This window comes from Poeciliopsis prolifica, unplaced genomic scaffold (genome assembly GCF_027474105.1).
Source record: "Poeciliopsis prolifica strain line A6 unplaced genomic scaffold, Auburn_PproV2 SCAFFOLD004, whole genome shotgun sequence".
NCBI lineage: Eukaryota > Metazoa > Chordata > Actinopteri > Cyprinodontiformes > Poeciliidae > Poeciliopsis > Poeciliopsis prolifica.
In genome coordinates, this window is record NW_026562379.1 from 13,018,482 (window position 1) to 13,045,509 (window position 27,028).

Consider the following 27,028-nt stretch of genomic DNA (forward strand, 5'->3'; position numbering starts at 1 on the left):
TGACTGTTGGATTTTATTCCTGCTAAGAAGTCTTGTGAAAGCTGATGAGTTTTTAGCTTTTCTTCTCTTTTTTTTTTTTTTTTTTTTTTTGCAGTGCCACTCTCCTAGCCTTTTTGGTTGAGCTGTTGAAGAGTTCTGTGACCATGCAGGAGCAGATGCTGGGAGGAAAAGGCTTTTTAGTGATTGGATACTTGCTAGAGAAGGTATGGAGCCAATCTCATCAAAGTTTCACCGTCAAACCCATTAAGTGTCTATATCATTAAATTAAAATGGTAATGAAAAGTGAATTTATCTCAACCATTCAATTGAAAAAGTGGAACTTTTGGGCAGACTTTAACAAATAGAGGAATTTCAATGTTTGAATTACTTTTAATTTTGGTTATTAAGATTTACAGCTGATTAAAATTCTAAATGATGGTCCTCATGAAATTCGGATATTGGACCAATTAAATTTTTAGATAAGCCACACAGTAATGTATCAGTCTGTTGATTTTGCAGTTGCCTCCTGAACAGCCTTTGACTCTCACAAGGGGGAGTAAAACAAAAAAGCTGCAACATCTAAACAAAGCACTGTAAAGTTAAGTGGAAGGAAAAAGTGTGGTAGAAAAGTGTGCACATACTATACAAACAGCCACTATCTTGATTGCAACTATTGTGAAGCAGTAATTGCAATCTTGATGCAATGCTTGATTGCATTAGTAAGAGATCCAAATTTTGATCATCTTCTTCTTAAATACATTGATGTAGCAATTCATCCAAAAGCAGCCATGACCAAGTAACAAGTGCTTTCATCGCATGGACTTCCTTTCTGCTTGGAAGTCCATGTTTATTGAAAATATTTTGTAATGTAAAATTTTCTGAGAAAATCATGTTCACCTAGCAGTTACAAAGCAAGTCACTAAGTAATAAGGAAGTAAACTTAAAAGATTTATTTTGTATCTCTGTGTAACAGCAAAAGGTTTGAATACTTCTAAACATATTATTAAATTATTACTCTTTTTATTAAAGATATGTACGTTATAGATTCTTATGTAGATCAAAAAGAAAACTTGATTTAAACAGTTGAAGAATAAGCCGAAATTAACAAATATTGGAAAACATGAATCGCTTTAAAAATATACAAGTTTCACTTTTTGAGTTGAATTACTGTAACCTTTACATTACATTCCTTATTTATTGAGGTCCTCTGTTTCTCATGAATTCAGATCAAGTTCCAATTTAAAAAGCCTTGCATCAGCTTTAAAAATCTCTTTTTGCATATTTGCTTTCATTAAAATGTTTGAACGATATGCGATTTCATGTAGTCCAACAGTCTCCGGCTTTTCCAGTGAACACCCTATTTGCTATCTTTCATTGTCCAGGTACGCTGTGTCTTGTCTACGTCTTGTTCTATCAAGGTGCACAGTGTTTTGTCTGTACTCTCAAAGCCCTGTCAGTAGTCTAATCTTCCATTGCCTGTGGCAAAGTCCTGTACGTTTCTTTGAACCGAACAGAGGAACATGTCCCCCACTTTCTGCATCAGTCTTTATTTACCCATTTTGTGATTCAGATCTAGCAGCCAGCATCCCCAGAGTGCTGTCTCTTTCAGAGCACTGAGATATGACTCCACTTTGTCACTCAGTGACTCGCCTGTCTGCTGGCTTCAGATGCTGTAAACTAACAGCCAGGCATAGTCGGCACCTGAGAGCTGCCGTTTTTTTCTTCCTTCCCTCCTGCTGCCAGGTTTCACACTTTCACATATCGCACCATCTGTTCATGATCTGTTTATGCCACAACTTCCCTTCTCCTTTGGCCTTCATTTTTCTTTCTTCCCTCCTTTCACATAGTCCCCACCTGGAATGACAATAACCACCAGGCATGTGTTGTAATGGCACTTGTCACATGCAGAATTTCCTGTAAAAGTGTCCATTATATCCTTATTTTGTTTTATTATATAATAGTGAGATAAACTAAGTGAGTGGATCGATTTCTCACCAATGTTATAATGATGAATTGAAACTGCAGTATTTAAGACTTGAGAAGAGATTTTTTTATTTATATCGTGACCAAGAAATCTCCAGTATTTACCCCAAAATCATTGATAAATTTTACGTTCTACCATGTGTGAGTGTTTCTGGGAGTTTCACAGTATGATAAACAAGAGTCCAAGAAAAAAAAATTGTTTGTCAGTCTTTTAAGAGAATTTGTCTTTCTTGTAAGAAAGGGAAAAACCTTCTTACAGCCAGGTGATTAGTAGTGTGCAGCAACAGGTGAGGGGGGCAGATCTGTTGCCCCCTCACCTGTGGAGCAAGGTGAGAGGGCAACACAGTTTTGCTGAGTGGTACCAAGCTGTGTGCTTTGCTCAACACAGCTGGAGAAAACTCTGGTCACTCTGACATTTTCTTTGCCACCTTTTGAAAACAACTTTAAATTGTGAAAATGGTATGATGGAAAATTTAAGAAGTTCTGAAACTGACATTTTAAAACCTTCGTGTGCCTTTTCTTTCAGTAAATGGGTTAGCTGTTATCAGTGCATTAGAGAGAAAATTCAGAATGTGGAAGTTTAGAAATTATATCGCATATTACGAATTTAATTTGTTTCCAGGTCAACTATGATAGTCTTATAGGTCGAGTTTATTAAAATGTTAATTTACAACTAAATATATTTTCAAAATTCAGTGAGCATATTAAAATGCCATCATGAATGTGTTTTTTATTTTGTGGCTCTGTTTTTTCAGTCTTCTCGTGCACACATCAGCAGGGCTGTTTTAGAGCAGTTCCTTTCCTTTGCAAAGTATCTCGACGGCCTGCCACATGGAGCGCCTCTGCTGAAACAGCTGTGTGATCACATCCTGTTTAATGCAGCCATTTGGATCTATACCCCAGCCAAGGTGAGCTACTGGAAATGACAAGATGAGCAACCAGAGATTCAAACTCGACTGTTTGTCACCACTTTGTAAAAATGTGAAGACAAATTCTTTCACATCCTGTTTCTTTTGTGGAAGTGAGATGTCAAGTAGACATTTTCTTTGTGACAATAAAGGTGAGCTTTCAATGGTAGCAGATAAAACTAGTGGTGAAATATGTCTGCAAATGTGAATGAATGAAGGGACAAAAGAACAAGTAAAAACTAATCGTAGCTTGTTCTCAGAATATAAATGAAAGCTATTAAACCAAGTTCACAACTAACACAACAAAAGGTTTTAAGGCAATTTGCGGCATGAGGAAGAAGGTTTTTTGTTTGTTTGTTTTCTTCCAATTACAAGTTATGTACATTTCTCTCAGAATGGTGGTGTGTCCTAAATTGCACACTTTAAAGTGCTTTGTTCCTGTGCAACACATTTTAAAATTGCATAGAACATTGAAATGTTGCAGTTATGCTCCAGTTTAACTGGTCTCAAATAATTTTTTTTAAACGTTTTGGAGTTTTTTCCAATCCTACATTTAAATAATTACCCGTAAAAGGCAATCAAACGTACTAAAGAAGTAGAGTGTGTGTGGCAAATGTGGTTTTTTTTTTATTATTATTGGTAGGAAGCACACAAAAATATAGATAGAAGTGTAAAAGAAATACCAAACTGCCCAGAGGCATGCCAGTGACACTTCAAAATGTAATGATCAGAAAGGATGGATGGAAAATGAGAGAAACAGCTTGGTAATGAAAGGAGTTGGAGCACTTTGAGCATTTCTGAGGCCAACTGCTCTGGTGCACTCTCCTAGGTGGCCAAAGTGGTAAAATTCATTTACCTGTCCCTTTCTGCTACCAACTTATAGCATGCTGTAAGCTGTGTGACTTGCATTAAAGCAGGGGACTCCTGACATTACCTTGTGAATAAATTGTATTTTATGACTGCATTTCTTTCTGTTTATGTAAAGGTGAATTACCACTGCAGGAATCTTTTAGAATAATTTTCTGGGGTAGTTTTTTTTTTTCCTCATTTCCAGTATAAGAACCAGGGCCAAATCAGACAAAAAGTGGGTTGAATCTGCTCTGAAAATGGCCAAGATAAAGAGAAAGGGCTTTTTGGATGGACCCTGGACTGAAGGTGAATGTTTGTAATGGGAGAGTTTTTTTTCCTGGCTGAAAATTCACTGCATTTTGTTTCTTTTATTTCCCAGTTTATTTTTTTTCAGAAAATCGTCTTTTTGTATTAACTAAGATAGCTATTTTAATCCCAGCCATTCAGCCTGAACATTGAATGGAGTAGAATATCATCCACCCACAGTTGGGGAACACAGTGTATCAGAAGCAAAGTGACAGGCAAATGGGAAGCACACAGTTACAACTCCAAATTTGTAATAATAACAGAAATAAAAGATAGCATATATTGCACAGTTATGTCAAATGTACAAAAGCTAAACAGCCATGAAATTAATCTGCAGATGGTTCTGCTGGCACCAGTCCATAAAATCTCAACTCCATGTGGTTCTTAACTGCAATAAGGCTGTCTATAGGAAGGATGTGGAAACCTTTGGAGATGGCATTCAGGAGAGTTGATGGAGAAGTTTATTGTAACATTTATTACAAAGAAGCTTTGTTCAAAAAAAGAATAATCAGTGTTCTTCCTTTTTGTAAGGGCACCTTTCTAAAGTTTGTGTTTTAAAATGTCACACAGCATATAAAATAGCTAAAGTTTGTGTACTCTACCACTCATAAGGGAGTTTAGGAACTAACCTAGATATGGTGTTTCTTTGGAGTATTTTTCCTATAGGTGAAATCATTTGAAACCAGCAATGGTTTCAAATGATGTCATATTGTTGTCATATTTTTCTGAGCAAGGAAAATCTCGTTTTCAGAATTGCATAACTACATTCTATTGCAGTAGACAGCAATACATAACAGAAAAGTGCTCTAAATTATCAGTTGTCAAAGCAGATAGGAAATGTCTGAAAAAATTGGGTGCATAAAAACCAAGACTGCAAAAGCACCCACGACATTGATGACAATAAATTTGACTGACTGTTCTCATCAAAAACATGAATTGACACATACTTTTCCACATCCATTTAAAGATCTATGTTTTAGACTCACTATGCACTTTGACTTCAGGTTTATCTTTTAGCTCTGCTTCCACTTTGGGTTTTTTTTCCACCTGTTAATTTCCACTCTTTGTCTAGTTGATGAAGCTGTTATGTGCCTTTAACAACAATTTCACTGTGCTATTGCTAATATGAATAAATATATATGTTTTTCTTATTCCAGGTTCAGCTTTCATTATATACATACCTTTCTGCTGAATTCATTGGCACAGCTACCATCTACAACACAATCCGTCGGGTTGGTACAGTCCTTCAGCTCATGCATATGCTGAAATACTACTACTGGGCCTCCAATCCCACAGGCAGCAGTGGCATCACTCCAAAGGGATTAGGTGAGCATATTTCATTTTTATTCATCTGGATGTTGAGTTCCTCTTTCTTTTTTTTTTTTTTTGCAATAACCATAATTTGATTTTATATGGATTGTTGTAGGCTTCTCATCTCGGGATGAAACCAATAACTAGTATTGTATGCAGTTCGAAGCCTGTTATCAAAGTGACGATAGAAATTGAAGCAGTTCCACCACTTTTTAAATGACTCGTCTCCATACAGAAAGGTTTGTCTGTCAGCTTTTGGGACTGTGGCCGAGAGTTTAGACAGACACACTATATCATCTATTGTCATCCCAGTAAGGTGCTTGCTGTGGGTGTTAAGTCTATGAAACGTGGCCAGTCTACTGACTGGCACACTGAGTCTGTGAAACAGCACATCACCAAGCGGGCTGTAAAGGAAAAGAAAGTGTCCTTGAACTGTCATTTCCTTTTTGCTATCCATTATTCTTTTCAGAAACTACCCACTTTCTAATATAGGGGCTGTTTTATATTGGTTTCGAGACCCCACTTTATGCTGCACCAAGGCCCAATAAAATTTACGTGCTGAAGGTTGGAGCTTGACAGCATTGATGTAATACTCTTCACACAATCAAAGGTCAGTTAATCCAAAAGAGATTTTTTTTTCTGTGCCTCTGCTTGAATTGTTCCTACAGGTAATTTTCATTTGTATTAATACTGCAGGGAGATAAATGAATCCCAGAGTGTAAGTACTCGGAGAATATTGCAGATTCTTTTATGAACTTCATTCTTCTTCTGATTTGTTAGAATACTATCATAATGAATAGCCTTCTGATAGTTGTCTTATTTCTATGCTTAGTTTATCAGATTTTATTTTGACTGATGGATTCCACTGGGCCTTCATCTTTACTTCTCATCTCAGATGTTTAACATACTGAATTGTTTTCAGTGTGGAGATGCATCAACCAAGCTTTTATTTTCTGAAACAGATTTTCAGTTTTTCAATTTTGACAGGTTGAGATTTTTCTTTCTCAAAATTGAAGTACTATTTCATTTTTTTTACCAAAAAATGAAGCCATTTTTTGGTAAAAATGGCTTCATTTTTACCAAAGTTTTAATTCAACACAACACAAAATAATTGCAAGACCACTAGCATTTATGCATCAGTATATCCTCCTAATCTTCACCCAATTTAATAACAGCAAATATTGTCATGTTGAAAAAAAATACATGGTAATGTGTTTTTTTCAGAATTTGTATCTGAGATCAGAGGTGATCGAGGGGAATTATTCAGCTCCACTCTTTAGTTCATTTACTTGTGCATGACTGATGCACAAGTCACTTGTGCTGTATGATATCCAAGAATGGTTTGTAAAATAGAATAAAACTAATGCTTTATAGAAAAACTGAACAAGATGCGTTATTCAGAAGATTGTACTTTATCAGTGTGTGCATTAAAAACATGTGCATAAGTCAATAGAAGGTTGTATGCTTTAAAAAAAGAAATTGCTCGTCTTTTCCAGTATCACGTTCCAATATTATGTTGCAGTTTTTTTGCTTTGACGATTATTAAATATTATGAGTGAAAATCAGTCATTTGTGTCAAGCCTAGAGATAGAGCAAGACCTCTGGATTGTCTTGATCCATGAGTAATGGTCCAGGGTTTATTATATTTGTAAACATGATTGAATACATCAGTGAGGGCATTTTCTCACCAATGTGCATACATTGAAATAAAACTAAGAGCTTCTCACCTTGAAAGTAAGTATGTCACTATTGAATTAAAAGTTGTCAACACTTATTTGTTTGATGTTCTTTTTAATTGCAAAGACATGTAAACATTTGCCCATCCCAATTTATGCTACCCATTTTTTAATCACAAATGTCCATTAAGCTCCCTTTTCTCTTCTCCAAATGAAGACCTTTGAATAGAAGACAAATTACACCTCTTGATTTTAAAGGAAGGCGAAAGGAACTACAGCTGGGGATGCATCTTAAAATGGATCACATTCATGGTGTACATTAGTCTCAGGCTGCCTGGATTCATTTGTCTTTCCTTGCCTGAGCAGCTCACTTTTTCTCTCTGTCCTTCTGAACAGAGAAATGACCAAACAAACACAAAAGTTAAAAAAAAAAAAGAGAACCAAGTAGATAATGAAGTGTTGAGTTATGGGACACAGAGAGAACATTTAACACAGATCTCACTAGCTACATGTTCTTTATCTCAAGGCAAATCCTCTTTTTAGTTTCTTGTGGTTTTTGCAGGTCTTAATAGAGTGCTCTCATATTAAAGCCATGTATTATTCGGTTATGGTACCAAATCTGTCCCAGCTGTTGGGCAGATGTTCAGTTTCTCTTAGCCTGAGACTTGAATCCACAGCCAACATATTAGCTTTTTCCTCTCTTATCTATTGAGTCTTTGTGCTGGCTTCATTTTTACCAAATGGTGTGTAATGAGGTGGGCAGAAAAGCTTTTTGGCCAGTCAGCACATCCAGTTCAAGCTTGTTTTGTCTTTCATTTAAAGGACAGATCATTAACAGAGATAATGAACTTTAGACGTTTTGGGTTCTTAGATCGTGGTGGAGCCTCCTTCACTGTGCAGAATTAAAAAAAACACCATCATTGGAAAGATTAACTATTTCTCTTCAGAAAATAAAACCTTTCATTGTGTCATGTTCTGTGGTCCATTGCAGAGTCTAAATAGGCAAGCTTGTGTGGTGAAAGAAGAACAAAACGGTTCTGTTCACCTCCTTCTCTGCCACTGCCAAAACTAATGACAGACTATAATTCTACAACAGAGTAGAAAAATGACATCGTTATTCACAACTTGTCCTTCTGTTCGCTGATTAGCCAGGTTGAAGTTCTACCGGGAACAATAAGGGAATGCCTTATTGTGCTGTGAAGTGAGATTAGAATCCAGCAGAATTGCACAGGAAGGAAATAGCCAGGCTAGTGACCAGACCTTTGCAGGGTTTGTTAGGCCCTATTTTCCAGATGGTTGACTTTTAGGACACACAGACTCTTGAACGTCAATGTTTGAACCAAGAATTTGCTCATGAGAACTGCATAATGTCTCTGTTACATACAGGATGTGTTTTAAAAATGGTGTTTTCAATAAAGTGTGGCAGTCCATTGCCGACAAGAGCGGTACAGTGCTTATTATGCCTTAGGTCTCACCTGAATTCTTAGTGACTGTTAATGAGGCAAAAAAAATTAAAGCCTCTATTTGATACATCTTTCTTTGTCCACCATCACTATAGTTCACTAGGAACCAGAATGTTCCCAAATATCAGACTGTAGTTAAAATGGTGGATGTTTAGTCTCAGAATTATCTGTTCTCTTTGATTTTATTTTTTGTTTTGTCACTTTATATGCTAATGTTTAAAAGTTGAATGCCAGAATGTAAAATTCCTCTCATAAATGGCCTGGATGTGAGCAGATTTAAAATAACACTGGTTTTTTTCTGTATATTATCACAATATGACTAAAAAGCTCATATCCACAACTGTCAACAAAATGCATGTACCGTTACACCCCAGCCGAATACCTGCTAATGCTGCTTCAAATGTACAAACGAGGATTTCAGTTACCAAGGACACAGGGAGTTAATCTGCAATAAATCCTTTTTATGTGGAAAGTTTTGTACAACTATAACGGATGCATGTTATTGTCTTGACTTTATTATCATTCATAAGCTGCAATAAAATTCCAGCAATAATCACATGGACATAAATTGTTTTTCAATAAACTCATTCTTCTTGTGCCTTTGGGATGCAGGAATTAAAGCAGTCTATGAATGAGAAACAAGGGCCATGCAGGGTTGGTGAACATAATTGGTTGTGAATAACTTAGAGGTGGTGGCTGTGGTAATAATGTTCTTATCATCCCTTTTTATGTTCGGCTCTATCCCTTTGGTGGAGTTGCCTCTCTCCAGCTATTAATCAGTGTCTGGATGCAGAGGCACTTACCTTCCTCCACCTTCCTCAGGGAGCCTCATCATTGATTACATTGACTGGCTGAAGTAGCAGGATGGTCAGGTGTCTGCTGCCATTATATCAGTTCCCATTTCAAATAAACATGTGTTCAGCCAAGGAAGAGGTTGGAGTTTATCAGTGCAGGGAAGAAGAGGGGGGAACATTGGGCAAAGTGACCAATTTTCTCTGAACTTCCTCTTGTTATAGTATTTAACCCAGCTGGTGCTATGTAATAGCACCGTGGTGGCAGAGGATTTTCTCTGTCCTGGTGCTTTGCTTTTTGCACGGGATAAACAACAAATGGGTTAACACAACTGAAACTTTGACAAACCTTTAATGTAACAGCAGGGGTTCTGCTAGCACAACAAGGTCAGTGCACTCTATGTATTGTGATTTCTGTTATGTCCTAATGAATACTCGTGGGTTTTATTGATCTGGCTGTAGCTGCAGCTTATTAACTCTGTGTACATAAAAACAGGCCTGGCTAAAAACCAGGGAATTTTAAATGAAATCTGATAGAAAAAAATTTGAATCTTGTGCCAAACAGATCTCAATTTTCACAAGATGTAACAAATTTGATCAGATATTGTTAGTTTTGGTGGATATAAGGGGATGAGAAATAAATTACAGTTGTCAGAGGAATTCAGTGCTGTTATAATGTGTTGTTTTCCGGTTTGATGGCAATTTGTGAATAAGGTGACCTTAGACTGGCAGGCTGGACCCCATGTTGTGGCCAAGGTTACTTGGGAGACTGTCTGAGTTTAGACGCAGCAGGAAATGATGGACACATTTGGAAGTAATATTGCAGATGACCTTTCCTTTCCAGCTTATTGTATTCATTGCAAATTTACAAATTCCTCTCTTTTATCAAAATAGAACTATGAAAAAAAAACCTACATATGTTGCTGTTGAAATCCTAAGCTTAATCACCCAAGGTTTTAGAGCATTCAGTTTGTCAATTTTCTCACATGCTCAAAGAAAACTCAGAACCTAGACTTAAAAATTGACATCAGAAGAAAGATATCTGCTTTTCTTTCTTATCCTTTTTTCATTCTTTCTTTTTCTTTTTTTAAACCACAGATGGGCCTAGGCCAACCCAGAAAGAGGTAATCTCTCTGCGGGCGTTCATGCTTCTCTTCCTCAAACAACTCATTCTGAAGGTATATCCCACCTGTCTTCATACATCAAATTCCCCACACGCCTGCACTGAGAAAATCTAGAGATTCTGTCTTTATCCTTTGAAATGGTCTACTGTTGAGCTCCTTAAGAAGTTAGCTGTGCTGAAAAGGGGATCTTTTTATGTATATTTTAAATTTAAATATTATGTAAAAATACAATATATGTCTGGATTCCAGTATGAGTGAGGTTTTTGCTCTTTGTACTGTTTTAGCATGTATTAACTCCAACATGATTTTTTGTCCCAATAGATTTATGTAACTTAAAAAGAAGGCTCAACGATTAGTTTTGTTTTTGACGCTATATTTGAATCAACCCATGCAGCCTCAGTTTTCAATACACTTGACCAACCAGATCTCTTTAAGTGGTATTCTCCTGTTGACGTGCTGATTGTAATGTGATTTCAGTTAATTGTGTGGAGACAGAACTTACAAGGGAAGTTGCTGGTTCAAAAATTTAATGAGTAGTGTAAAGCACAACTGCCTCTGTTACACAAGAGCTGCCTGTGTACACCGGAGTCCAGCTAGCAGAATAGGAAAGGTCACTGATAGACAGTCCTCAAAGCTACATTAACGCTCTCATTGTGAATGTCAGTAAAGTCTGGGAAGGTTGGGATTCTAAGTGGAAAATCCAGATTCACTCAACAAAATTGTATGCACAAGCTATACAGTGCAGTCTTATGAGCTAATCCAAAGGTAACGGTCTAGAATTGTTAAAAACTGGACCCTTAAAAGTGTCTGCTGGTGTTTGGGTTGACATAATCATCCAGACAGATTGTTCCAGCATAAACAATCTGGTTTGGATATTTGTTCTACTACAATACATTTAATTCTCTGTTTCACTGGAGAATAAAAAACATCTGGAAAACTCAGTCAAATCTTAGTGAGAATTCATGACATGGAAATTTCCTTTATGAAAAACGTCTGAAAAAACAAAAATAATCAGCACCTGAAACGCTTGTGTCAGATTATTAGTGTACATGTCTTTCATGCTTTCTCCCCTTCGGATTGATTCAGTGTGTTATTATTTTGTTTTCTTTTAGGATCGGGGTGTGAAGGAGGATGAATTGCAGAGCATTCTCAACTATTTGCTAACAATGCAGGAGGTACACGTCTCTTTCTATCCTCCAAGGGAATTCACTCAGCAATGTTATGCCACTCTCCTGCCCTTTGCTGCATTGTCACAAATCTTCCTCAGAATTTTTCTTCTATCAGCAGTTTGTTTTACTAGCAACTCAATTTTGGTCTGCAATGCACAAGTCCAACTGTTCTCCAGTAGCTGATGTGGGGTAGGGAGTCTGAAACTACTTGTTGTAAAACTGCAATTTTCTTATTTTTCTGGACCTCTACAGATTAGGCTTTCTTAATCCCCAGTACCTCTAATGATAAGGGGATTAAGAAAGCATTTGCTTGCCCAGAACATGAAAACTGCAACCTACCTCTGGAGCTAGAGCCATGAGGTAGAGATCTTTCCAGAGTACCAGATGATGAAGTGCAGGCCACAAAAAGCAAGATATTTTTGGAGTTTGTTTCATTATCTGACTGGTGACAATTATGATTCTATCTTCCAACTGAACTGGATGCCTAAGAAATTTATTTAGCTACTTATGTTGCTTCTGCAACACTACATGTATACTGGGAATATGTTGTGGGAAAATTCACAAGTGCAGGAAAGAGGGACAATGCATTTACATTAAAATAAAAAAAACTTCTCAAACTGCTTTTCCACTCTTTGACTCCTGTTTTCTTTACTGTTTCTGTCTCTTCTGTGTTCCTATAATGGTGTTCCTACAGGATGAAAACCTGCATGATGTGTTGCAGTTGGTGGTAGCTCTCATGTCTGAGCATCCAGCTTCCATGATCCCTGCTTTTGACCAGAGAAATGGAATACGGTAAGGAAAACATACGATTAAGGCACAAATGGTGATTTTATGACAAAAATCAACATACCTCACTGCACAACATTAGTGTCTGTTCAATAAATGAATCAAAAATAATGAGCGGGATATAAAAGTACATAAAACAATGGGATTGCAATATTAAATGATCAAATTTGCCTCATGTTAGCTGTGAAGTTGCAGATGCATAGATTAAAATGACTTTGGTTTCTTCAAAAGGAAATATTACTGATTTTATCCAGACCTCCACATATGCAAATTTGTTCCAAAAGAAAGAGGCTGTCAGCCAGCCAGTGAAGTGCCTCTTCATCAATGGGACTACAGTTAATTCTCTGAAGACCATGCTTCTTGGTTAATTTGCATCATGTGTCTATTCCAGGGTAGTCTACAAGCTCTTGGCCTCTAAGAGTGAAAATATTCGTGTACAATCCCTCAAAGTACTTGGATATTTTCTGAAGCATTTGGGACACAAGTAAGTAACCAATTCCATTTGCTATGATTTAGATCAGCAATGGGATATTTTGTTTCTCTTCCGATAAATAATTTAAATGAATTGAAATTGTTATACGGTAGTGTTTATAACCTTGCTTTCATCAAATGTATGCAAGGGTAGATTAGAAAGTTGTGTACCTTAAAGTTGACCTTAAAATTTTATTCAACGGGAAAAACTCCAGTGAAAATTTGACTTGATGCCAGTTTTGCAAAATGGGGTGCTCCACTTTTCTGAATAGCTTCAGATTCTACAAAATAGTTGCTAACGAGGAGGAGGAGTAGCAATGATCTTTCTTTCAGGCTTATTGATTACTCCCAGGCCAGTTATTTATTGCACTTTCTTTGAATATCTAATCTTGAGGTTTACTAATCTAAATTTTTTTGCCACAATAAGTTTTTCTTGCTTTAGTTTTGTATTTCAAATATTAGATCAGATCTCAGACTTATCTGATTTAGTGGTAAATAATGCTGAACTCATCATAGTGTGGACTGTAGCATCAATAAAGACCCCGGAGGCCATAGCCTTGATGTATAATGTCTTTTTCTCCTGTCCTAATCTCTCCTGCCAACATAAACTTGATTTTATTAATGACACAAAGTCAGTACTCTTAAAATCCTTTCCGACTATTTAAAAAAAAAACTTGATTTTTATTTAATTGCTTTTTCCGTAACTGAGATCAAATTTTGTAGATAAAGTAGATTTTCATCTGACAATACCACAACAACTTTTAAATAATTTTTACGGTTTTTGTATTGCAGGACATGGCAGTACAAAAGGAAATTATGTATTAGGTTAAAGCAATTTTAACCTAATTACAATTAGTCATTTTAATTAGGTTAAAATTAGCAACCTAATTTTAACCCAATAACAAATTGTTTTATTGATACTTTCGCAAGCTCAGTGATTGCAACACTGAACAATATTAAGAAGGTGGAAAAAAATAAGATTCGTATCTAATTTTGAAAAAATAAAAGTCTGATTCTTGCACTCAAAGATTGCAACATTCAGCCGACATCTTTGCTTAAAAGGAGTAAGTCAAGGAGATAAACTAAAATCTGTGAGGTTTGCTTACCTTATTTCAACTGACATTATAAACTCAACTTGAATTTATCGTACTGCCGTACTAGATGCAATTAGAATATATATATAAATTATTTTTTAATGTGCATAAGTGGATTCTTTTAGAATAATTTGACCATTTATTTGTGGACATGAGTTGAACCTGTTTGTCTCCTGTCTTTGCATCATGCCTTTATTCATTAATTAGTGTGATAGAAAGAGGCTCAAGATGTGGTTAAAAAGGAAACAAAAACACTAAAATGTTAGTACATCATGTCAAGAAAGATAATAAGAAACTCTTTTGGATGGACAACTTACAGTTTAAATGCAGGTTGCAGGGTGAGCAGAGAGGATAAACGGTGATGCTGTGCTCACAGCAGTGGAGTGCCAGGGAGTGGTAACGCCGAATGGGAAATAAGGTTAGGCATAAGGCCAAGTTATGCTACTGCAGGCAGAAATAAAACCTTGTAAATCTCAGCTCTTTCCCACAGTATTTTATTTTCAGGTTGTTTTTGCAGACAAATGTGCAAATCATACTGTTTGGGTACCAATGATCAGTGTTTGCTCTTGGTTGAGAAGTCATTTTAAAATGTACAGTTTGTATCTCTATGCCACTTGGTTTTTGGAAGTCATGTAAAAACCAAAAATTACAGTCTTAAATTTTGGTCAAATTTATGTTTCTTTTTTTCTTCTCTGCAAATACAGACATTGGAATCAATACAATTTTTTTACATTAAATTTTAGAACAAAGTCTCCAGTTGTTTGTAACTAAATTACCTTCATCCAGTTCAGTGGAAATATATTCTGTCAGAAAAATCTTGACATTGTCTACAGTGTGTCATGAAAGCAAAGTTTGTATTTTTCTCCTCATTCTTTTAACATTTGTGCTTTACAGTTCAGTAGGCAATACATCATCAGTCTGCTCTCATTTCAAATCTCCATATTTATGCAGCTGAAAGAAAAGATGCTCTTTTTCTAAGTGCCCAATTTCCAAGCTTTATAACGTGAAAGAAAGGAGAAAAAAACAGTTTAACAAAGAAGCTCTGGCTGACAGCATTTCTTATTCAGTTTGTCACTGTTGAACCTATTCACCTGTAGTATGCCTCGGTATCTTGAGCCACTGCTGGTGACAGGCTAACTTCTTTATCCTATACACCTCCGACAAAATTCACCCAATTTATGACAGCAGGCGGTTTTCCTGACACTTGTCTCTAGAGCCTGGCTCCCTGTGGAGAGCATAGGGAGGCAAGCTGATGGCACTCACTGATTTGAGTGGCTTACGAAGTTCCAAACACACCACTTCACCGTTCTGTGTGTGTGTGTGTGTGTGTGTGTGTGTGTGTGTGTGTGTATTACCAGAAGGAAGGTGGAAATCATGCACACACACAGCCTTTTTACTCTTCTGGGCGAGAGGCTTATGCTGCACACCAACACTGTGTCTGTTACAACTTACAACACCCTTTATGAGGTAACTGCATTGTTTGTTTTTCCCATAAATGCTCAATTATTATGAACTTTGTGAGTGTGATGGAAATCTTTTCACTGCTCCCCATCCCAGATTTTGACAGAGCAGGTGTGCACACAGGTAGTTCACAAACCTCATCCTGAGCCTGACTCCACTGTCAAGATTCAGAATCCAAGTAAGGCCTGCTTAATGTCAAGTTGCTCTGCCTTCCACAGTAATTGATTGCTGGAATTAACAAAGTGTGTATTTTTTTTTTTGTAAATGTATTTCTTTTCAGTGATTCTCAAGGTTGTAGCAAATCTACTGAAGAGCTCCACCCCAGGCACAGAACTGATGGAGGTTCGGCGACTCTTCCTTTCAGATATGATCAAACTCTTCAGCAGCAGTCGAGACAACAGACGGCAAGTAGACTTAGACCACATTTTTCTCACTTGCTTTATTAAATATCTGAAAGATCAATGAATGAATCCAGGAGAAAAGGAAGAGAATCCATGAAACCTATATAGAATTATCTTGTAAGAGAAGAAAGTATCTGTAGTCATGACAGATATGAAGGGAGAATATGACAAGACATGTTTTCGTTTTTGGTACTAGTTTTTTAATTGGTTGTCAAACTTTTATGTAATTTGTCTATTAAATATATTCAACGTTTATAACTACTGAGGTATGAACAAAAGCTGACGCTCAGCTTTTATATGTAGCAAAAATGTTGTTCCATGAAAAAGGAAATAGATTCAAAGGAATCTATTAAACAAAATTCAAATGAACAAATTTCATTATGAAACCAGTTTTGTTAATCTAAAATGCCAAATGATGTTCAGTTACTGAAGGAAACAAGGAATCACACTTCAACCTCACAAAACCTTACACCAGGACGTTGAAGGTGTGAAGTTCATAGGGCTACATTAATCTATCTAATTTAAATAGTCAAATATCAGGTTAAGGCAAGAAGACTCTTAACACACAGAAGCTGACAAGTTTGTTTGGTATGTCAAATGGCAGAAGACTCTTTTATAAAGTATTACCTAATTTTTACTAGGCATAAATTTGTCAATGTTTTATCCAGTTTACATAAAGCAGATTTGTTTTCACTGTTTCAATTTTACAGATGTCTGTTGCAGTGCTCTGTATGGCAAGACTGGATGTTTTCTCTCGGCTACATTAACCCCAAAAACTCAGAAGAACAGAAAATGACTGAGATGATGTACAACATATTCCGTATTCTTCTTTATCATGCCATCAAGTATGAATGGGGAGGATGGCGTGTGTGGGTGGACACTCTCTCTATAGCCCATTCTAAGGTGAGTGCAGCAGAAAAGAGAGATCCACTGACCTCTGCTGCTGAGGCAGACCTTTTAAGTAATCTGCCAATTGTTTAAATGATATTCAGAGGATCACAGTATATCCCATATGTATTTCATTACATTTTCTCTACAGGTGACATATGAGGCGCACAAAGAATATTTAGCCAAGATGTATGAAGAGTACCAACGTCAGGAGGAGGAGAACATAAAGAAAGGGAAGAAAGGTTTAGTCAGCACCATCTGTGGTCTCTCTGCTCAGACCTCAAACATCAAAGGTGTGATTGAGATCGGAGAAATTGATGATCATTCCCAGACCCCCGACAGCGAGGCAGACTATGAGAGTGCCGATTCGCGCAACCTGCTGACTGAAGGGAAGGGGTCTGAGGGAGACTTCGGGGGATCTGAGAATACATTAGATGGGGTCAGAGTTGCAGTTCATGACCTTCTTGTGGACATCAAAGCTGAAAAGGTGGAAGCTACAGAGGTGAAGATGGATGACACAGAGCTGTCTTCTGAGACAGTGGGAGTGCCTGAGAACGGGCCTCTGGTTGAGGTGGATTCTCTGTTGGATAATGTTTACTGTGCCGTTGTGAGGAAGCTCGACAATAATGTCAGCAGTATGTTGATGCCAAAGGGCAGCATGAATGACCAGAATGCTGCCCCTCTCATTACACTGGATGATGAGAAGGATGACATCCCTCACAGTAACAATTTCCTGTTTGGCAAGGTGACGGGCAGCACTGAGGACAATCTCCTACCGGATCTGAACCTAGCCGAGCCTCTGGTCCTGCCGAGTTCAGAGCTTCCTGATCACGCTGGATCCAGGGATGAAATTGGCCTTCTGGCTCACATGACAGGCAGCTCCTTACCCAGCATCTTAGTAAACGAGGAGTTTGAACTCAAAAAAGTGCTTGAAAACATGAACTCAGAACCTGAAGGCTTTTCCAAAATCCCGCAGACCTCTGATGGTACAACAGAATTTGAAGGGGAATTGCTGGCTGATAAGACGAATGGTGCAGTAGAGACGAGGAGCAACGCCTCCGAGACTGCAAGATCAGATGATGGCAAAGACAAGGAGATGAAAAAGATTCAGACAACAGCCACAACACAGGTTAGTCTTGTCCTGTATTTAAGTCGCACAAAAAACATTAATGTACAGATTTATTCAAAAATAATAGAAGCTGAATATTACCAAGTACTGCAAATAATGTACTAATAGGGGTAGAATTTGCATTCTCCACAAAAAGAAAGAAAATCTCAGCAGATGTAGGAAATGCCTGAGCATCAATGTGCGTCAGAAGTAATGAATTTTTAAGTGACTTAATTTTACAAAAGTAACTGAAAATGCTGTGGTCTCTTTGCAACAGATTAACAACCAATACTGTTATTGTTAAAAAAAACATAAGTTTCTTTTACTCTTTTGAAATGCTACTTGTCTTATACATCTTAACTAGAATAGTCAGATGGTGAATTTTTCAGAAAGTGAAAATTTTTTTTTATTTTAAAACAGACATTTAGCGCAAATACAAAAACCTGATTTATACTTCGTAGCAGTTCATTACCTGAAAAAAAAAAAAAAAACACCAAATTAATTATTGTTTATAAAACATAATTTCTTTTGAAATACTGATTATCTACTTAGACACAAGAAATTTACATTTGGTAAGTTTCGCAAAAGTAAACATTTATTTCGTGGCACTTGCAGACCAGAAAACGTGCTCATTTCTTAGCAACAGATTGATAACAAATTTTGTTGTTATTCAAAAAACATATGATTTTTTTCTGCTACCGGAGGGCTAAGATACCTTGTCCCTGGAATCAAATGTGGCACGGGGAGGCTTCTTGAGGCTGGAATGGACAGAAGCACAGAGAGGTGACATGAGGCCGCTGACAGAGGCACAGATGAGCAAGACACTATTGACCCTCATTTAGTGAAATAGCATCTCATAATATTACCACCACTAGAAAAAAGCCTTGTAACAAAGCTGCCTCTCTTTTTCTGGTGCCTTTTCCGGTGACTTTCTAGAGACGAGACAATGACATTGTCGACACTTTGTCCTCCATTAAAGACAGCGTCTATGCAGCAGAACAGTCCAAAGTTTCAGTGATATCACTGACAGCAGGAATTCATTTCTGCTGGATTTCATATCGCTGTCCCTCAATTTCGGCCCAGATTTGGTCAACAATGCGTTCATGTGTCTCTCTAAGCTAAGACAGCGACATGTCTTAGACTCCATGATTCCTGTACACATTAACGACTTTACAAAAAGCTGTATTATGTCTTTTCTCTCTCCCTCGAATGATTTGCTCAGCTCTTCAAGGTTAAGCTTCATTGTTATCAGTTCCTGGACAAACCTCATAACAGGATTCACCAAAGAAGTGAATCCCAACCCTGCCTTGAGCAACTCGGTGGGAGGGAGATGTCACCGTCTTCATCTGAGGGAGACAAAGATGGTGACATCTGAGGGAGATGTCACCGATATAACATGCGTTCAAAAAAGCATGTTAAATATTTCTGTTCACCAAAAGTTTCTTCAATGCCCATAGCCTGGGCAAAGGCCTGAGAAACTATATTCTGAAATGTGGCTTTTAAGTCTCAATTTTTGAACTTCTGGTTCTCAACCAGGTCCAAAAACCATATCTGGTGTGAAAACTAACAATGCCAGAGTTTGCAGCGATCACATTCCAACAGGTAACAATCGCATAGTTTAAATTGTATTTTATTTTATTTTGAACCGGACAAAATCCATTTCCAACAGGCAGGAGCGGTTCATGAGGGTCTAATGTCCCTGTCCCCATTTCAGCCTTACTCATGTTGCCCAGCAACCGTGACAGCGAAGCAGAGAGTGGCCTGTTCATATGATTGGCTGAAACAAAGAAGCTATCTGATTGGTTGCTGATCATCCAATCAGATGGACCATTCATATAAAAGACATTCTTGGATTCAGACATCAGGAGTCTCAAAAATCACTCACAAATGCAGTGCAAGTCACGGGCCAGAAGCAGCTAGTAAATTGAGATATATTTGTGTTTCCATCAAAAATACAAGTGTGAATCTTGTTCTGTGGATTTTTGAATATCCTCATGTGTATTTCTGGATCTCATTCTGTGCATTTGTGAATCTTGATAGGTGCATTTGTGAATTGTGAGACCGTTTTAGCTCCATAAAATTACAGCTTACTAATGAACACTTTCACAGGGCAAATAGGGAAACATTAATTAGACTTATGAAAGCAAGTCCTATTTGTGTATAGGTCGTTTTTGAGAGGAAGCATGGCGACTCTGGCATCAAACTAAGAAGATGTTTGTCATATGGTTGTGTTTAATTGATCCTAAGAAATAATTGATTCATTTTTAACACATTATACTATTTGAAAAGAATGTTTTAAAAGACAGACAATACCAAACACCAACAAGAGAGCCGCATGATCAGACGAACAAGTCTAAAGACATGGAGTTGTTTTCCCAATCCCTAGATCTTAATTCAGTATACAACTGAAGTTGTATACTGAAACAGGTTTTAATTTCTCTAAGTAAAGAACAAGACATGAAGAAAAAAATATAGAATGTAGTCAAATTGTACTGGGCTGGAATGTCAAAGGGTTGTTGAGTTTATGTAACACAGATGTGAAGCAATTCTAAAAAAAAAGTCGTATTATAACCACAGTTCAGTGATTCAGAGGAAAGCTAAATCTTGAGGCATTTCTTAGTTTATAAAGTACTTGTTTGCAAAGAAAAATGTAGACATAGCCAATAATTCATTTACCTTTTTGTGGATTTGCAACAAGTGATCAAATAAGACAGACAACTTCTTAAACATGGGGAAACAAAGAATGACTTTAAAAAATAACAGGGCAGCCCTTGCATCAAAGAGGAAGGTGAAAAGGAGGTTGTTACTGTTTGGCCCCAAGTGCACTGTTCTGTATCAACAGAGCCACAGAGATCATTTTCTCTGCACTGTGGATGTAATGGGGACAGGAAGGCCTGGTGCACATAAGGCATCATCCCTTTGAGACTCAGGAATCTGGGTTGCTGGAATAGTTAACTGAGGCAATATAAGGGAGGAAGAGACAACACGTTATTCTACAACAGTTGCTTGGGATCTGCTCTTTTTTCCCTCTGTGCTTTTTTTAGAGGTTAAGCTCTTTCTCTAGATTGGGTCACTGACTGTGGGTGAGCAACGCGCAGCTTTCACTTTTAAGGCCATTTTTCTCTCTCTGTTACAAAATTGCTTATGTTGAATTCATTGTTTCTGATTTTTATGCTGCATCTTGCTGACTCATTCATCTTATGTCAGAAGTCTCATTGAGTATATAATACACTTTTTTTGCACCAGCAAGCAAAAAGATGTCACATAACTAAATACTTTAAACCGTCAGGTTTGTTTTTCATGGTGAATGGTCTGACAATTGCTCTTTATTTTATGATTGTGGTCATGATCAGAGCTATTGGATTGCCATCTATCCTCCACATTCTACAAGCATCACACTGCATGTGCCTTCCAGGCTGTATTTGTTTTGGTGATAAATTGCTCTTCCATCAGGGTGTGCATGGACGCCCAGTCTCTCAGCTGGAAAAGGACATACGAGCGGACCTTGGCTTTAGGGCCGTCCCCATAACAGAGGAACAGCGACATCAGTTCAGCCCTGGTCCCCGCACTACAATGTTCCGCATTCCAGAGTTCAAATGGTCACCCATGCACCAGAGACTGCTCACTGACCTGCTATTTGCTCTGGAGAGTGATGTCCATGCCTGGAGAAGGTGTGTTAAATGTATTATGTGAACTGGAGTAATTGTAGAGGGAGTTTAAATCAAAGGGGCAGTCCTGTAATTTTTTGGAGGGGAGTTTCTGCGTAGCAATTGCTGATCGGATAAGAATGGCTCAGGCTAAATACTGTAAATGCAAACAACTCCCCTCCCCAAAAAAACAAAACAAAAAACTGTTATGACTTTAACCCTGTCCCCATGTCTCTCTGCAGCCACTGCACCAAATCTGTCATGGACTTTGTTAATAGCAATGAAAACATAATTTTTGTCCACAACACCATCCATCTCATCTCCCAAATGGTAGACAACATAATCATCGCCTGTGGAGGGATTTTGCCCCTTCTTTCTGCGGCCACCTCTCCCTCTGTAAGTGCATCTGTATCCCACTCAAGGGAAAGGAAATATTGCCATCTAGTGGATCTTGAGTGCAACCACTTTGCTCTATATTTGTCTTGTATTAATAGTAATAACATATGCATGTGCATGCAGTGGTACTTTTTCAGTTTAAAAATGTGTTTTTTATTCAGATTACACATCGTGACATATGTAAAATATTTGGGACTTTGAATTTAAGTGCTTTTCCACCACTGAGCAACAGCCCAGTCTTTTTCTCTTAAACTCAAAGAGTCCTCTTCATTGGTTAAAGTTGCCTCAGGTTCAGGAATAGTTTAATCTTATCCTGATATCTCTCCAAGGCTGTGGCTTTTGAAGAGCTGACGTTAGTTCAAGTCCTTGTCTCTGGAATCTGCCCCAAACTTATAAATCAAGTCGTTTCCAATTTACTCAAAGCTCCCTTATCACTGTTGCTGGTACATCTTTTTCAATCAATCTTTTTTCTTCTGCTATACTTTCCATTAATATGTCTGGATAGAACACTTTGGGAGCAGTCAACTTCTTTAACAATGAATTTCTGTTGCTTACCCTCCTTGTGAAGGGTGAACAACTGTCAAGTCAGCGTCTTCATTATGGTATATGCCACTTCACTTCTTTTGTATTAGATTTGTCTCTTTTTCTGTTTTGGCTAACAAATTTTCTAAACAACTAAATTTAGGTTTTTTATCAACTGTCATCATGATCAAAATTAATTTAAAAATAACATTACATATATATTATTCTTTGTGTATGCAATAAATAAGTTTCACCTTTTGAATTCCTGAATGAAAGTTTTCATGGCAATCTATTGAAATTCACCAGTATGTCCAGAGGTAGTTGTTCTGTGATCATCTTGTGATCATCCTGATTTTGAATTTGTTGTAAATACTCTTGTTCACTTCAGTAACTTTTATCTTTCAAGGACCTTGTCATTTTTGTTTTATTTGCAATCCCATTTCAATCCCATTTCATAAATAGCAAAGATATGTTTTATGGCAAAATGGATTTTAATATTTCTTTCTTTATCTTTTTTGGCACTCAACTAGACTGTCAAGGTCAGTACTTATGCCATTTAAAATACTTTCTTTTAATGTTGCACCCTATTAATTTTTTTTGGGGGGAAAGGCTCTTAAATTCCCACTGGTTCGTCTTATTTGGAATATTATGTCCGCTTTGTCAGAGAGCCCATCTATCACCATAACAATGGTAATGAACTATGTAGTTTCTAATTTGCCATGACATGCATTGACAAGCCACTCTATTTCAGTACTAAATATTTTTATACTTACAGCTTTGCTTTTGTTAAAGACTACTAGTTCAATTGAAAACTTGACAACTAAATGTTTTACATTTAACTCTCTTGTTGAATCATTCAAGACTGAGTTGGAGAACATTGAGGCGACGCAGGGCATGTCCTCAGAGACTGCCATTACTTTCTTGTCTCGTCTCATGGTTATGGTGGACGTTTTGGTGTTTTCGAGCTCCTTGAACTTCAGCGAGATCGAGGCTGAGAAGAACATGTCCTCTGGTGGTTTGATGCGCCAGTGCCTCCGACTGGGTAGGTTCTGTTTGCTTGAGACGGTTTCCTGCTGACTGAATGTCAGTGCAAAGAAGGGGATGGAAAATTACAGTATCATTAATTCATGCATGTACAACAGAAATTGAATTGAGTTTGAAGATACAATAGTGTTCGCTTCACATAATATTAATTCCTCTAATCCCTTTAAATCCCCTGTTTGATCAGCAGAGCTAATTAATTTAAGGATCCTGTGGTAATTGTGTAGTAAACTGTAGAATGCAGAGGGTTTCTTTGCAGTTTTTATTTTTGAATTCCCAGAGAGCAGAGACTTATCTGCAGTGCAGTCGTGTTCTCGTCCCAAATGCCTTTTGTGTTTCTGTTAAATGTGGGAATCTGAGGTTTCCTCTGCCTTTCTGTATATCTGTTTTTCAGTGAATGTAATCAAGCAATAGTGAATTGTACTCAGAAACAAGTAAATTAAATCATTCTCGAGTCAGCTGTTTTTTTGTCTGTATAAAGTCTCATCTTCATCCTTGTGTTTGTGCCTGTGGGTTTATAAGTTCGCATTTGGTTGATTGTTGCGGTCCCCAACTTGCAGTTTAGGGGATGGCAAATAGCCTTCAGGCTTCAGTGTCCTTTTTCCGAACATAAAATTTCTCATCACTGCTTTAGTGTGAAATCAGACTGGCTGCTGATTTTCCTCCTGCTCCCCTTCCCGTCAGCCTGGAACAAATAGTCATCAGAGATAACTGATTAGGTTTAAAGAGGTCATGCATGTTATCAACATTTAATTTTCATTTGATTCTGAAATTGGACCCTGCTTGGTGTGTCGTTTGTGTACAGTCTGTTGTGTGGCTGTTAGGAACTGTCTGGAGTTTAGACAGAGGCACAACAACAGGACTCAGGAAATCTTGCAGAATGCTGTGACCTGCAAGGTACGATATAATGAAAATTTTCATTGCCAATCTAAATTCTGTTATTTGAGCTAGTTAAATGTTTCACGATCATTTCCAAAATTTACCAGATTTTTTGCTTTTTTATGTTTCCAAAAAATACATTTTTTTTTCTTTCTTTTTGTTTTTTTCCCAAATAATTTCTTTTTTAGACATCCGGGGAAACTGGCCCTACTAACCTGTCTCCAATCAAAGATCCTGATCGGCTGCTGCAGGATGTGGACATCAACAGACTGCGAGCTGTTGTGTTTCGTGATGTGGTGAGCCTGATCAAACTATCATAATGGTGTTCAAAGTAAGTCCTCAAGAGCCAACATCCTGCGTGTTTTAGTCCAACCCACCTAAATCAGATAAATGGGTTATTAGCAGGCACTTGACAAGGTCTGCTAATATGTTCAAGAAACCACATCTTAAACATAGATGTTACTGCCCCTTAAGGATTGGAGTTGGATTCCTTTGGTTTGACCCTTTTCAGAAGACAGGTAAATGTTTGTCACAATTTATAAATGTGTCAATCAGTTTTGTGACACCTTATTGGTTTCTGTTTTTTGCAAAGATTTGACCTGATAAAGCTTTCAGTTTAGCATAATCTAATTTCTTTGTAGGAACTGTTGGATTCCTGATAATGTTTTTATAGTTGTATTGCCATGAATGGTAATTATGTAGACAATATGAGGCAAACATCTGCTGATGGCCAGCCCCCCTCCCCCCAAAAAACTAAAAAAGTTGCTAAATTTGTTGCTGCTCACTTCTAAAAAAAAGTGTGTTCTGAAGACTTGGCTATTGTGACAAAGTTTATGACTTGGCAAAATTGCAACTGCTTTTTCTCACTTGTTCATGGCTGAAATAAACCACAGTAACTTCTTGGTTTAGACAAAATTGCTCTTATTAAATAGCTTACACCTTTTATGCTTTTCCTGACTTCACTTACTGATACCATACACCAGTGCTCCCTGACCTTTGTGCATTGGGTCCACTGTCCTGCATGTGTTAGGTGTTTCCCTACTGCTACACATCTGGCTTAAATGAATGGGTGATTAACAGGCTTCTGCAGCAATTGAAGGCATGCCAAGGAGGTAATGCAATCATTTGAATCAACTGTGCTTCAGTGGGGAAACGGCTGAAACATGCAGTAGAGTGAGCCCTAAGGACCTGGGTTGGGGACCAGTCAAGGTTAATGAAGCACAATATTGTCTGGTTTCTGTCACTAACGGATTTCTTGGAAAATACTTTCACATTGTGGCAAACTTGAGTTTTAAGTGCAATAAGTCTTACTTACTATAAAGCAATAGGCATATTTTGTTAGTATGTCGAATAACTTATCTGCAAAGATAGATGTTTTTAGTTAAACCTATTTTTGGAAAGTTGTGGCATTGTATTTTTATGTACTTTTGTGTTTGTAAGAAAACCCAGCCATCTGAATAGAAAGCTACATAACTATTGTGATTTCTTCCCACAGGATGACAGTAAACAAGCCCAGTTCTTGGCTTTGGCTGTGGTGTACTTCATCTCTGTCCTCATGGTTTCCAAATACCGTGACATCCTTGAGCCTCAGTGTGAGCCTGGGAAGATGAGTTGTCAGTTAGGCCGCAGTGTACGCCAGGAGATCAATTCACCGACCAGCAAAGGTGCTACGCCCCTTTTGTTGCATCCATTCTTCTGCTCATCTAATCTTAGTTTGAAGTGACTGTGCCTGATTAACAAAATGCTAAGTAGAGTGTTTTCTCTTGTTCTGTTGCCAGCTTGCAGGAGCTGCATGCTCATTCACTATAACAACAGGGATACCCCTGCCTGTGTTCCACCAGCTCAATATGATTTATTCATGAGTTCTGCTAATTGCACTGCACACAATTCAGTGTGGAAGCAAATAGACTTGTGCTGAAGTCTGAAGTTAGAAACTTGAATAGGCATCAACATCCACTCTAAAATAAAAGGAGGAAAGTGCCTGGCGTCATAAATCATACATTAAGTCACATGAAAGGAAATCATTGGCTGCCCTCAAAGGTTTAACACAATGTCTGCAGCAGTGGAAATTGGTTTTGTGAAATGTACGAGTGAACACACCTTATCAACTTTCATTGAGATAAAAGGTGAAGTGAATAAAAGAAAATAGAAGTAGGGGAGAGCGGCCAAAGGGAATATGTAGGTGTAATTTAAAGAGCTGAGACCACGCAAAGAAGATAAGCAGTGAGAAGTTAAGAGATGAAAAAGCTGTGGGTTTTTGGGGCAGTGGAGACAGGCTTGCTATTTTCAGCCCCATCTGTCAGTGCCCATTAGGCAACCAATCCACCAGAGGAGAATGGGATCATAGAGGTTGCTGGGAGGAGAAAGGCACACTGCCGCCTTCATAAATTTCACCAGAAAATAGGGGAATTTTCCAGACGGCATGTGGCAGACGATTGTCTGATGGACCAGGAAGCTAGTCGACTTGCAGGCTAAATCAGGCCCTGCTGACCGCGTTAGGGGGCATGTGAAGAATATTAATATATTTGCCCTTGCATTTTAGCAACCGCTGGGTCAGGATAAACTACAATCAAAACGACAAGGAGCTTCTGGAACTCCTCAAAAATAATTGGAGAACTAGATAAACTTTTAGCTTTACCTTATGTTCTTTTTGTTTCGGTATGTATTAAGATGTTATCTATTAGTTTCCCATACTAATAAGAAACAAAAAAAAACATATATATATATATATATATATATATATATATATATATGCAGAAAAAATGAATCATGTTT

At 37.6% G+C, this 27,028-nt stretch overlaps 1 protein-coding gene across 1 annotated transcript in view; it reads left to right on the top strand.

Annotated features, from left to right (window-relative positions):
- nbeab (neurobeachin b) overlaps positions 1 to 27,028 on the top strand; it is a 203,748-nt gene that overhangs the window by 60,701 nt on the left and 116,019 nt on the right. The window contains exons 12-29 of the mRNA XM_055028191.1: positions 95 to 203; positions 2,718 to 2,870; positions 5,183 to 5,351; positions 10,365 to 10,444; positions 11,503 to 11,565; positions 12,254 to 12,351; positions 12,737 to 12,829; positions 15,269 to 15,377; positions 15,468 to 15,549; positions 15,652 to 15,775; positions 16,483 to 16,675; positions 16,812 to 17,789; positions 21,222 to 21,439; positions 21,658 to 21,811; positions 23,195 to 23,375; positions 24,180 to 24,271; positions 24,442 to 24,549; positions 25,749 to 25,917. Of these exons, the coding sequence (XP_054884166.1) occupies positions 95 to 203; positions 2,718 to 2,870; positions 5,183 to 5,351; positions 10,365 to 10,444; positions 11,503 to 11,565; positions 12,254 to 12,351; positions 12,737 to 12,829; positions 15,269 to 15,377; positions 15,468 to 15,549; positions 15,652 to 15,775; positions 16,483 to 16,675; positions 16,812 to 17,789; positions 21,222 to 21,439; positions 21,658 to 21,811; positions 23,195 to 23,375; positions 24,180 to 24,271; positions 24,442 to 24,549; positions 25,749 to 25,917 (3,173 nt within the window). The remainder of the gene's footprint in view (positions 1 to 94; positions 204 to 2,717; positions 2,871 to 5,182; positions 5,352 to 10,364; positions 10,445 to 11,502; positions 11,566 to 12,253; positions 12,352 to 12,736; positions 12,830 to 15,268; positions 15,378 to 15,467; positions 15,550 to 15,651; positions 15,776 to 16,482; positions 16,676 to 16,811; positions 17,790 to 21,221; positions 21,440 to 21,657; positions 21,812 to 23,194; positions 23,376 to 24,179; positions 24,272 to 24,441; positions 24,550 to 25,748; positions 25,918 to 27,028) is intronic.